At 33.4% G+C, this 12,576-nt stretch overlaps 1 protein-coding gene across 1 annotated transcript; it reads left to right on the plus strand.

The window, feature by feature from the left end:
- The first annotated feature begins 674 nt into the window (after positions 1-674).
- LOC143450131 (uncharacterized) lies at positions 675-12,369 on the plus strand. Its single transcript, XM_076950556.1, has 15 exons — positions 675-822; positions 2,607-2,697; positions 3,367-3,474; positions 4,810-4,898; positions 8,099-8,200; positions 8,581-8,655; positions 8,987-9,098; positions 9,549-9,679; positions 9,875-10,013; positions 10,130-10,206; positions 10,339-10,486; positions 10,681-10,736; positions 10,903-11,004; positions 11,120-11,855; positions 12,170-12,369. The coding sequence occupies exons 1-15, from the start codon at positions 754-756 to the stop codon at positions 12,298-12,300; spliced, it is 2,166 nt and encodes a 721-aa protein (XP_076806671.1). The 5' UTR covers positions 675-753; the 3' UTR covers positions 12,301-12,369.
- The last annotated feature ends 207 nt before the right edge of the window (positions 12,370-12,576 follow it).

Raw genomic sequence — 12,576 nt, forward strand, 5'->3', positions numbered from 1 at the left:
GAGATTAGTCTGTTTAAGCAAAACTTTTTAAAAATGACATGAATATGAAGAACCCTAAGGGAAAGTGTTATGTAGCTTCCATCACCTGTCCGCTAGGTAGCAGCGGGACACCACTTTTATTTCCCCAAGAAGTTGTTGTTTTTTTTATTAACTGTTCGCATTTCGATTCAGTTGTCTTTTAGACAAGGAGGCATACAGAAGCTGTTCTGAGACGTCTCTCCTCAAGTTATGCCTGTGCTTCAGAACATGTTATTTTCCAATAAAATAGTACCAATTTAGCCGCAGTCGTGGATCAGGAACAGCTCAACAACATATATATATATATAGCGTAATGTCTTTCGTTGCACTATACTACTGCCTCAAAATAAGTTTTACCGGTTTTGATCTAGTGTTCCCACTGATAATGGTGCATAGCCTGCTTAGCTAATACAGTGATATTAACGAAAAAATAAAATGTTGAGTACAGTATTGGGAAACCACAAAATAAAATAACAATATTTTAAAAACATAAAAATTTGGTGTTGCAAGTTATAATCAAGCGAAAAACTTAGAATAAATTGGTGAAAACAAGGTATCATTTTTGTCATTAATAAACATGCTTGTTAATGTGAAAGGATTCAGTTAAATTACATTTCCAATGATCTTGTTCAAATTTCAAATACGTGCACCTTTCCAATGGATGGCGTGCTAGTTGCTCATTATTGTTAGTGTTTAGTTATTTCAGTATTTTAAATGTAGTTGTTTTAAGTTTGAATGGATTGTAATAGATTTGAGAATAATAAAGATGCTGATGGAATCTCCACATATTTGGTGGCTTCACTTGTAAGTATAACCTTTTGACTGATATTTTGTGGCAACATCATGTAGAAAATTCTGACTTAATTTTTATTTGAATGCCAACACACTGTCGTTTATTGCTTTTTTATGATTGCTGAGGTTATTGCCAAGGCTATGCAGCTCAACTTAGTGTTTGGCTCAGACATTTTTTTATATGTATGAACCTGTTTATTAATAAGTATTGGACTAGCTTAAATAGCAATAGAGCTGTGAATTGTATACGATTACAGTATTTGGAAAAAGTTAGTAAAGTAAAAAGAAAAAGAAAAAGGAAAAGAGGTAAAAGTTAGAAAAGTGAAAAAGTGCTAATTGACTTGTTAATAAAATAGACCCCTAAACATTTTCCTGCTGGAAGTGTAATATTTGTTTTCTTTTATTTGACTGATGTGAGTTTGAAGTAATGGAAAATGGTAAGTTTTAAAATTTTATCTCTGTGATCCCTACATGTATGACCCACTCGACTTACCACCTAAAGTAGAGTAAACTTACCACCAGAAGTAGATATATCATTTTTTAAGGATATTACCTTGTTTCATAGAGTTTTATTTCTGATGCTTAGCATTCATGACTTAGTTACGATAAGGAACTAGCAAGGAGTCATATACAAATGCCAGGTGATTGTGGCATAGTCGCCAGCTTCGCGGAATATCTGACTGTTCGGCGTGACATCATGTGATGTCACTAGTTTGTCGTTTACAACGACGCAAATTTAGTGAAACTAGTTATGGAACTATAAGAAACATTGGTATCAGTAAGCCCATTTACATAAGCGTTAAAGACAGATTCGAATCCGACTCATCTCGTTTTCGATAAAGAGAAAAAAGCACGTCAGTAGTGCTCGGTAGAATTACTCCAACAAAATTTGGTTTGGATATCCTCCCGATTTGATGCAAACATCCCGTTTAGTTATCTAAGTAAAGAGAGGGTGATTGGAAAAACACTTGGAATGCTAAATGCCATTATCATTAATTTCTTTGTTTAGCATTTAATTCAGTAAATTCACCAAGTGAGGTCACTTCTGCAAGGGTAGGTTACTATGAAACGCACCAATTTTTATTATTTTATAGATCCCGTGGTAATGACAAATGATACCAAGCAAGTCCTCAATTGTAATCGCCTTTTGATTAGACTAGAGCTTGACTAAATTGACACTGGATTATGCGAACTGCCGGATTATACAAATAGGTAATTAGTAATTACACATTGACACGGCAACACACACGCATTCAATCAGTTAAAATGAGTTCATAAATTCCTTATACTGTATATAAACATACTAGTATACACAATCAAAATATGTTCCCAACTTGTGCATTTATACAATTACAATGCTTTCGTCAATTGAGTTGTAAGCATAGCTTACTTATATGCGTATTTCACATCAAAATGCCTAATTTGACAAACAAAATTGTTTCTGGGAATGAGAAAAAGGTGCCAAAGTAATCAAACAACTGAAATTACGCAGAACTGAATTAAACAAACTGGCAAACATTAAATTGTACACAACTCTGCAGGTGTCCACAAAATTGTAACAAATTAGCCAAAACTGCCGAATTAAGCAAAGGCCAATGAGGCGAGTTCTACTGTTTATATATATGTATATAGTCGTTGGCCAATGTCACTTTTTGAGAAACATCTACTTTCTAGTACTACTAGTCCACTAGCATCCTTTACATAAAGAATTTCCAGGGTGAACTTTTTTCCTCCCTGGTTGGCTAGGAACTTTGCAACTATATAATGTTTATTTTAGATAGTACGATTTATTTTAGAACAAAGCAAATGATAATGAAGAAGTAACGGAAACGTTGCACAAGTTAAATGTGATGCACGAAAAATCCATTAAAAATGCTGATCTGCTTGGTAAGTTGAAATTTGTTTTATATTGCATTAGACTTTGCATATTTTAAACAATTTGGGACCAGGCCATTTTTTCATGATATCCGAATTGTCAAAAAAATTAAGCTTCTACCATATAACCACACCAGGATCAATATAGTTACGCATAAGAGTACTAATTTTCTAAAATAAATTTTTGGTTAATTTAATACAAAGGAAAACAATTGAATTATGACATCAACTGTTACGTGGCGCAGCTTAGAATACACCTTGCACATTGTTGCTTTAACCATACTTACAGTAATATTATATTTAATCATTTTGCCTTTAACATTTATGAGAATGAGATGAGATGAGAATACCTTTTGTGAGAATGCACGTCGCTGTCAGTAGTATTTTTTTTTCAGTAGTATTTTTTTTTCAGTAGTAATTTTTTCTTGCCCACAGTTTTCTGTTTTTAATTTTTAATTAATTTTTAGTCCTGTCACTGTGTTTTCGTTATTCTATTTAAAACTATATTCAAACTTAACTTTGGTTGGTTTTCCTGCTGTAAACAAAATTTATGTAACTTCTATGTACGCAATTTAGTCATATCGGTATTGGCCTGCAAAATTTCAGTTGGGTAGAAATTTATGGTACAAGAAATTATTCCGAAATTGGGAATGGTTAGTTGCAAAAATGTATATTTTTCAGGTGAAAAGAAGGAAAGGATGAATAACACAGGCATAGTGACTTCATTTCAAGACAGACAAACTTTTCAACTGGACGAAGGCACATCACTTTTATTTCATGAAGCAAAAGGTTTCAATTGTTTTTTCTTGTACCACCAAAGCTGATATTTGCAACAGGTTTTTTGGGTTTAGGCAGACTGTTGCTTGCTTCAAACGAGAATGTTATTTTAATTGATGTAGAAAAATACCTTGCAGAAATTTGTTGCTGGAACTATTTTTCATTTACAGAAACCAAACTGCTATATTTTTAAAGTAAAACAACAGATAGTTTGTAACATGTGTAAGGCATTTTTATAACTGGGAACATTTCATAAAATATGTAGTAAGTTAGAAGCTAGCAATATCACTTGGTAAAAGGCTTAGTTTTATTTGACAGCTAACGGTACCTTGCTGTTGTTTTATAGATAACTAGTATGACTAGAACGTATAACGCTAACAGGGCAGAGAACATGACAACAACATTTTAGGACAATGTTTATTTCAGCGGCCAAAACTGTAAATTCATAGCATTACTTTCGCTTCAATGTTAATGTTTTTCATAAGCTTCATAAAGAATAAACAAAATCGATAACTTATACCAATTGTTTTCAACCGTTATTCCACACAGATTTATTGCAATTTTGCAAAGAAATTTTTTTCTCAGGTATGAAGAAACCAAACATTTTAACAAGCTGGTAGGGTCCGAGACCCTGAATCTTCTGTCATCTATTTAGTGTGAAATAATAATAAAAACAAGACTCGGTATAAAAGTGTCTATAAGCATTTGCCAAGCTTGCTGCTGATAGCATTTAAAACTACCTGCTTAGAGTATCACTTTTGTTACATTTATGAAGAAGCCTACTTCTTTTCCCTTTATGTTAATGGCAGCCAAGGCACTAACACAATTTATGGCTGATACTGACAAAAATTGAAAGCAAATGATATCATATTAGTAAGAAGTTATTTTAAATCAACTTATCAAATGTGTTGTGCGCTATAATGTGAGATGTAGAGGTGAGAAAGATGTGTCTGCTACATAATATGTAAAGATGAACTATAAAACACTGTAAAAGTAAATACAAAAAAAGAACTTGTTTCGTAAAGGCAAAATCAAATAACAAGAATTAATAGTCGACACTTAGTTTTAGAAAAGTTAACTATGGTAGTTTGCAATGACTATTGTGTGAAACGTTGTGAGTGTAACAATATATATATTGTTTTTTTTTCACAAGTTTTAATGTACAAGTCTATTTAAAAGATGGTATATGTTGGCAATAATATGAGTTTCTTTGTACACTAAAAAAAGTTTCTCGTAAAATAATAATTTATTCCAGGTTTTCTTATGTCCAAATACTTTGGAAAGTAATGAATAATGATTAACACATGGTAATTGTGTACAATGAAACTTGAATGAAAATTTTTACAGATTCCTATGCAAGTGAATTTGTACAACCTATTCAACTAAGCAATGGCACCACTGCATATGTATATCATTCAGGAGTACCAACTTTGAATGTAAGTTTACAGCTAATCTGGGAACATAATTATTGTGCATGTAACCTTAAGAATGTATTATGTTTAGGATTTAGTTAAGGATATACATTAGCTACTAATTTTACTTGGCCAGTACTGTGAATACAACTGTTAGTGTGCTGCTAAACCTGTCAATCATCAGGTGTGTAGGTACCTAGTGGCTAGTTAACTAAATTTTTGCAGTTTCTTTTGTTGATAGGATTAAGACTTTCACATTTTCAAATTTTATGATGCAGGTGTTTAGTTGTAAGACAGACAAGACAAATAATGTAATAAGATTTTCATCAATGTAATAATGTGATAAGATTTTCATCAATGTAATAATTTGATAAGGTTTCGTAACACTACTCTGGTCACTATTCCACAAAGCAGTTTCATTTTGAAAATAATGCTGAAAGCTGCATTGCTCATAACAGTATGTACATGCGTGGGATGCTTGTAGTACAGCAGAAATTACCCATAATGACACCTGACGGGACCTCTGAAAAAGTGTCACTATAAACGAAAGTCATTATAATCCAGGTCAAGGTCAAAGTCAAAGGAAAATGGCTGTAGATGCTCTTACTATTGTTGTTGAATCGGCAATACTAGGACTATGCATTATTATGCAACGTTGTCAGAATTTAGGTTAGTAATAAATTGTCAATTTGTTGACCTAGTATTTTACAGGAATTAATCTAGTTTAAAACGCAGTTATGTGAGATCACAGTTATGTGAAAACTTGGTCTTTGAACTAGCCTAGCAACCATCACACTGCATTTTTATTACATGTTAAAAGCAAAGCCTTTTCAATTGTCTTTTCTACTTTGCTTTAGTATTACAGTAGATAAAATAGTTTACCCTCCCATATCGCATCACCTCACTCAGTGCGCTTATTAAGTTGACATCATTTTAATATCAAAATTTTCAGCTTAAGGGTCGGAAATGTGGTGTCTCTGTAGTGAAAGTGTTTTTACTTTTTACACACAAATTTGTTATAGGTAAAGTTATTTCAATTTAAAACATATTATGGTTTGCAAACGGAACTATGCAACAGGTGTCATTATACAGGAAATGTCATTAAAGTAGCAGTATTTATGAGCGATTTTTAATGTACCATAAATTTTGAAAACACTTGCAATATCACCATTAGATACAATATTTATAACGTTAGTACTAGTTTGTAGTGGATATATGCAAAGTAATACCATTGTAGAACTTAGTAAGTTTGTTATGAATCAAGAACACACTCAAAGAAGACTCATGTTCTTTTTGTAAAATGTTGTAAAGGAATTTTGTTGTCACCTCACAAGCACAAGAAAAATTTTTCAGGTTTTCCTATTCTTCTGGCTGTTAATTTTTTAAAAATTTATGATGCTCATGCAGATTTTGCAAGCGCACCTGCCTTACAAGTTCAGGTTGTGTTTAATTTATGTAGTTGTAGTTATGTGATTGGTATTTACAGCCTATGCTATGGCTGGAACTATATGTAAGCCAGGCCCACTTTGTACATTGAAAAGGACTGCTGTTTTCTACTCACAGAATTTGAAAGCAAAAACTGAAATAGAGTTATTAAAAAACGAAAATGCATTTTTTGACATTTTTCCTTAATTTTTGCTGAATGAGTCATGTTGAAATATACACGCTTACATAAAATTAAACAAAATTCATCAACAAGTAAACATTCCAATCTTTAACAAAAAAATTAACTTCTGATTAAGAAATTGAAATTAGAGAAAAATTTTCACATTTACTCCCAACCATGTCACAAGCCCACCAAGTTTTAATAAAGTTTATGTTGAAGCCGCATAAGTAATATGGATAGTTTGAAAGCAGAAAGTACTTCGTTTTTATTTATTTTAAAACTTTTGGTCATGCCCAGTTCTGGGCTATTATTCTTGTATCGTTTGACTTGGTATCCTTCATTTATGTTTTGAAGATTTAGATATGATGATGAAGATGAATAAACAATTAGCTGAAGTTTCATTGTGCTAACAAAAAGCAGTTTTAAGAGTTACATTAACGACCTCAACTTCAGCATGTTAAAAATCTGTAATAATCATTGTAACCTCCTTAAACAAAAGGGGATGTTATAAAAAACAGTAATTATGTCTAACAAAACCAGTTCTTCTGATAAAGTTTGTGATGTTTCAAACTGGAAACTGTAAAATAATCAACTTATAAAGAAAAACTTTAAAAAGTAAGGTGATCATAATACAGTGAGACCTCGTTAATCCGGACCCCGATGAACCGGAATCCCCGCTATCCGACACAAAACTGCCGGGAACGGATTTCTTCCTATGCATTTTACCCCTTTAATCCGGAAACCCCGCTGTCCGACTCCGACACAAAAGTTTTGGAACAAATGTGCTAAATCAATAGCAATAAAATCCGATAAACCAGATTATTAACAGTTAAGCGAAAATGATTCACGATTGTCCTAATACAGTATGTAGTTAGTTGACGAAACAATAGCCGATTATCTACGCATAATAACGTTGCGGTCTTTATTGATTCAAAAGTACAGTACTGTACAGCATTGCGGTTTGTAAAAAAATTTAGCTGTGCTATTCAGTATGCCTTCATCAGAGCCACCATCTACAGTACATCGGTTGAGTGCGGCAATCTATTGAAGACATACTGCTGCAACTCAATCGTACTATCAGCTTTTGATATCGCATTGCGCAAAGATTAGAAACAGGTCAAAGAAAGTTCAAGACTGCTGGTCCCGCCGGAATGCTTCGCCATGCAAGAGCGGTTGTCTAACCGATTTGCGGCCGCATGTTCGTCACTTCTGGCTTAGAGCATTCGTCTTTAATACGGTGGTTCTGGGGTTTGACACTGGGTCGGATCGTACAAAAAATATAATTTTATTTTAGTTGCTGTCCAGCCAGAAACTCGGTACTTAGAATTGGAGTAAGGTGCATACTGCGTTTTGAACACGGTACTGCATTTGCAAGATTGATTGATTTTTTACTTTCCGATAATCCGGATACCCCGCTAAACCGACATTTTTTGACGAAACGAAGTGGTCCGGATTAACGAGGTCTCACTGTATACTTGTTAACAGCCACCAAACCCAGATTTATGCGTAAAGCAATATGGTCTGGTTGGTCCCGTAACTATTTAAAGACACAGTGCAAGTATTGTTTTGTTTTATAGTCTGTATATTTATAGATATATATGTAATGTTTGTTTTACAGATAGATGCTGATGATGCAGATGACCAAGGCTCTGATTCCAATAACAATACCATTATTATTTCCGCTACTCTTCCCACAGTTGCACAAGAAACTGAAATTGAAGTAAGTCAATATTTATCTATATTGTCTCTAAACATAAAAAGACATTTACTTGTTACAATTGTTGTACACTGTCCAGGATTTTGATTCTCGGAGTCGTAATTGACCGATTTTGTATCATTTTTGTGGATCCAACATTTTGTTGCCGAAATTTGTTTCTAAAAATTTTATATTTTTCCCCATGCTATTTCTTGCATTTTCATTACATGACTTGTGCCGTTTTGCGTAGAACATTTTTGATAAAAACATGGTAAATTTTCTGCTAGTTGTTAAGTCAGTTTCTAATGAGATTGAATTAGAATAACTTAATATTAAATTTCTGCAATGCTTGCTGCAGTATCTTCACTTCGTGCGTTTTTTGATGGTATACTTTGTTTTTTCAGTCTCAACCAATGCAGAGTTTTAAATGTGATCATGCTAATTGCAAAAAAATGTACTCAACAGCTCATCATTTAAAGGTCAAATATTTACTGATTATATTGTAGTGTGATTTTTAGATATTGTACATTTTATAAGAAATTTTATTATTTGATTTTAATCTCATTAATTATTTAAATATTTTGTTGTTTTGCATAAAAATAAATGGTAAGAAGTCATGAATTTTTGTGATTTATGTAAATTGATTGTTTGCCCATAGCAACTGCAGGCAATCTATAAGTGACTGTGAATAGACTGCTAATAATAATAATTAATCATTGTTGATTTTCCTTAAATAGTTTTTATGTTTGTCAATAATAGGCTACAGCATAAGAATTACCATTAAATTTTTCGATCATGTTTAATTCACAGGTTCATAAAAGGACACATACTGGCGAGAAACCTTTTGTTTGTAAATGGAAAAATTGCACTAAAGTTTTTACCACCAGCTACGCATTAAAGTCACATGTACGGGTGCATACAGGTAACTTCAAACCACTAATTTCTTCATACAAAGATTCTATTAAAACAGTGTTTCTCAAACTTTTTGCGATCGCGTACCACTCATTCGTTTTTTTTGCTACACTGCGTACCACCTGGCTCCTGAATGACTTATTTTACTCAAATGTACCGGTATTTATTAGTTATTACCGTTATTACTATACCATAACACCAATGAATAGCAAGAAAACACAATTTAATTTGATAGAAGCAACTGTTTCTTCTGCACAAGCTTGTCTATCCGGGGCAACACATTACTCACAGCACATGGAAAATCATGTTCAGCGGTACGCGGTACCACTTAAAAAGCTCTCGCGTACCACTAGTGGTACGCGTACCACAGTTTGAGAACCACTGTATTAAAAGTTAAAAAAAAATCCTTTTAATAGCAATAGATCCTTTTAATAGCATGTTTACCAGATGTTTTATGTAGGTGAAAAACCATACCCCTGTCCACAGTCTTCATGCAACAAAGCTTTTAAAACATCAGGTGATCTGCAAAAACACATTCGAACTCACACTGGAGTTAAACCATTTAAATGCCCCTTTGAAGGTTGTGGGAAGGTAAGTTATATTTTGTTACATTTACATCATACATGCACAAGCTTATTAAATTATTCTATGTAAGGCAGATGAAAGGTTAAACTGTAGGTTTACTTACCATTGGAAAACTATTTTCCCAGTGTGATTAATCTTGCTTTGTAGAGGAACCTAGTTTTGGTTTAATTACGATTCATTGACAATGTTCCTTACATACAGGCATTTACCACTTCCAATATCTGCAAAGTTCATATTCGTACACATACTGGAGAACGTCCCTACAAATGCCCATATCCAGCATGCGTGAAATCATTTTCAAATATTACCAATTACAAAAATCATGTTCGAATACACACCGGTTTGTAGATTGCAATTATTTTTTAAGTTAAGTTTGAAATGCTTAATAGTAGCATTAAATTTCGCAAAACAAAAGCATGTATGCAAAATCTCAAGTAATCAAAGCATGCTTGTTAGGAGAAAAACCCTATGTATGCTTGGTGGACAATTGTGGAAAGCAGTTTACTGAATATTCATCACTTTACAAGCATCAGGTATCCTAGACCGAGTTTTGGACAAAATAATATTAACAATTGAAATATATTAGGACAGTGCTTAGAAACATTTCAAGCACTTTTTATTAAAGAAACATATTGTGTGAAATAATTATATTTTACTTTTTGTAGATTGTACATTCTGTTGTGAAGCCGTATTCATGTGATAACTGTGGAAAAACATTTCGCCAAACAAGTTCATTGATAATTCATAAACGACGAGTTCATAAAGATATGAGCAAATCAAATGGAGATAATGTCCAGTATGAAGAGGCAACTGGTAATCTTCTCTCATCTAATTTTAGTTCAAGCATCGCATACATGACATAAAAACACATAAATCCTTTTTAAGGTATATTTGGGTTAAAGGCAAAATGACTTTGGAGTATGTTTTGTGTGAGTAATATTTAATAGAAGTTATTAGATTTAAAATCGAAGTTGTTAACAAGTTGTTGCTAACTGGTAATGTTGTAGATCACCAGCATAGTAGTCATACTTCAATGGAAGAAAAAGAGAAGCAATCATCAGAGGTGGGTATATTTATGCATATTATTCCAAGCATGTTAAATATTTCATCGATATGTAATTATGCCATGACTTGTGTGGTTTTTCAAGGGTTAATTACAGGTCCTTAAACTAACTTTAAGGTGTATGTTATTGATTGATAAACCTGTTCTCTACAAATGCTTGCTCTAGGTCCCATCAACTTCATCTAAAAACTTCTCCACTGTTGTAGTGCTTCCTGCAGATACTATTACGCCGTCCTGTGTCGTGGTTAACAGTCAACATAGTCCGCAGGTGCTACATATTCGATTCATAGGCTCTCATTTTATTTGGTATATTCAGTAAATAATTTTAGTTTAATGCCTGGAATAGTAGTACATGTTAACTTAAATAATACACTTCTTTTAAGTTGATCATACCAAACGATGAAGATGGTGCTCAGCGTTTTCAACCATTAATCGTATCTCAAGAAGGCTGTACAGTGCCTACCACTGATCGTGGTGAGAACAGCACATCTACAAATAACACTACAACACTACCTAAACCAAATCTTGATGTCCAACGCCCAGAAAAAGTAGAAGACGGGCAACTTTATATTGACGGTGGCACACTCTGCACGTCTGAGCTTGAAGTTTCATTGCTTGGTAATACTGCACACAATTCCACCCTGTGGTTAAACTGCTCTGATCCAACCAACAATCCGCAAGTGGAGAAAGATAACTCAGATCAGTATTCTTATGCTACACTGGAAATAGATGGTACCAATTATTTAGTTCAGATAGTTGGTGATCCAAATGCACCCGCAGACGGTGTTAATGCCGCTATCGTTTCCGAACCTATATCTGATCCGGAGACAACCAACAATTTCAAAGATACTTCAACCTCCTTAACAGCTGTTGTCAAACAACGTGCTGATAAGGAAGAAATGAGAACTTGTAAAGTAGTTCTTGATGAAAATCAATTATCAGGAATTGCCACAAATGTTCCCAGTATCACTCAAGATAGTACCTCTATTTTTAACACTTTACCACTATATGCTTCCACTACAAGTTCTACCTCTAACGAAGATGCGGCGCTCGTACCTGAAAAAGATGATCATCATATAATTTTACCTACTCTTCATTCAACAACATGCCAAAAATCAGGTAAAATTTAATTTCTGCGTTTTGAACTGCCACTTTTTAATGACAACAATAATTATACACAAAACTAAATGCAAGGCTACGTTAAAACGAGATTACACCCTTGTGTTATTTTCGCCCATACCAATTGAAAAGCATTTTATTCTGATAAGATCACAAATAATAATCAGGATTATGGAAGATTATAGAATGATACTAACAAACTAGTTTAAAAGAGTGTTCGTGGTTTGATCATCTTTGCAACTACGCATTGGTGTAATATCGTGGTCAGTCGAATGTATGTGTTGTGTTTAAAATACTGTACTTTTTTGTTTCAGAATATCGTAAGATACTTCCTGAAAGTGACAAGTCTAAGGCTGGTCATATAACTGTAGTATTTCCTAACAGTAATCAAAGGATTTCAGCGCTTAATAGAACTCGTTTTATTCTGCCGAAAGATATGCTATAAACCTATCAAATTTTAAGGTATTTTCCTGTTCATTTGCTGTATTCGAAATACACGAAATTACAACGTCGATCCACGGCCGCTGTTTTGTTTTCTGATGCAAAAGATTTTTTTAAGAATGACTTCAGCCGAATGCAGTGCTTGCAAATACTTTTACAAGTTTGGTATTATTACAAAATTGTATTTTAGCTCGCAATGAAAAGTTTGATAGCAATGTGGCTATTGTATTCATAAAAAAGAAGTGTAAAAACCAACTGGATGTTAACTCTGATGTATAGA

Source organism: Clavelina lepadiformis, chromosome 3 (genome assembly GCF_947623445.1).
Source record: "Clavelina lepadiformis chromosome 3, kaClaLepa1.1, whole genome shotgun sequence".
Classification (NCBI taxonomy): Eukaryota; Metazoa; Chordata; class Ascidiacea; order Aplousobranchia; family Clavelinidae; genus Clavelina; species Clavelina lepadiformis.

Coding starts and splice junctions, on each gene's coding strand:
- LOC143450131 (XM_076950556.1), top strand. CDS start 754: ATGGATTGTAATAGATTTGAGAATAATAAAGATGCTGATGGAATCTCC. Junction 9,099..9,548: donor ACATGTACGGGTGCATACAG/GTAACTTCAAAC, acceptor TGTTTTATGTAG/GTGAAAAACCATACCCCTGT. Junction 10,207..10,338: donor CATCACTTTACAAGCATCAG/GTATCCTAGACC, acceptor TACTTTTTGTAG/ATTGTACATTCTGTTGTGAA.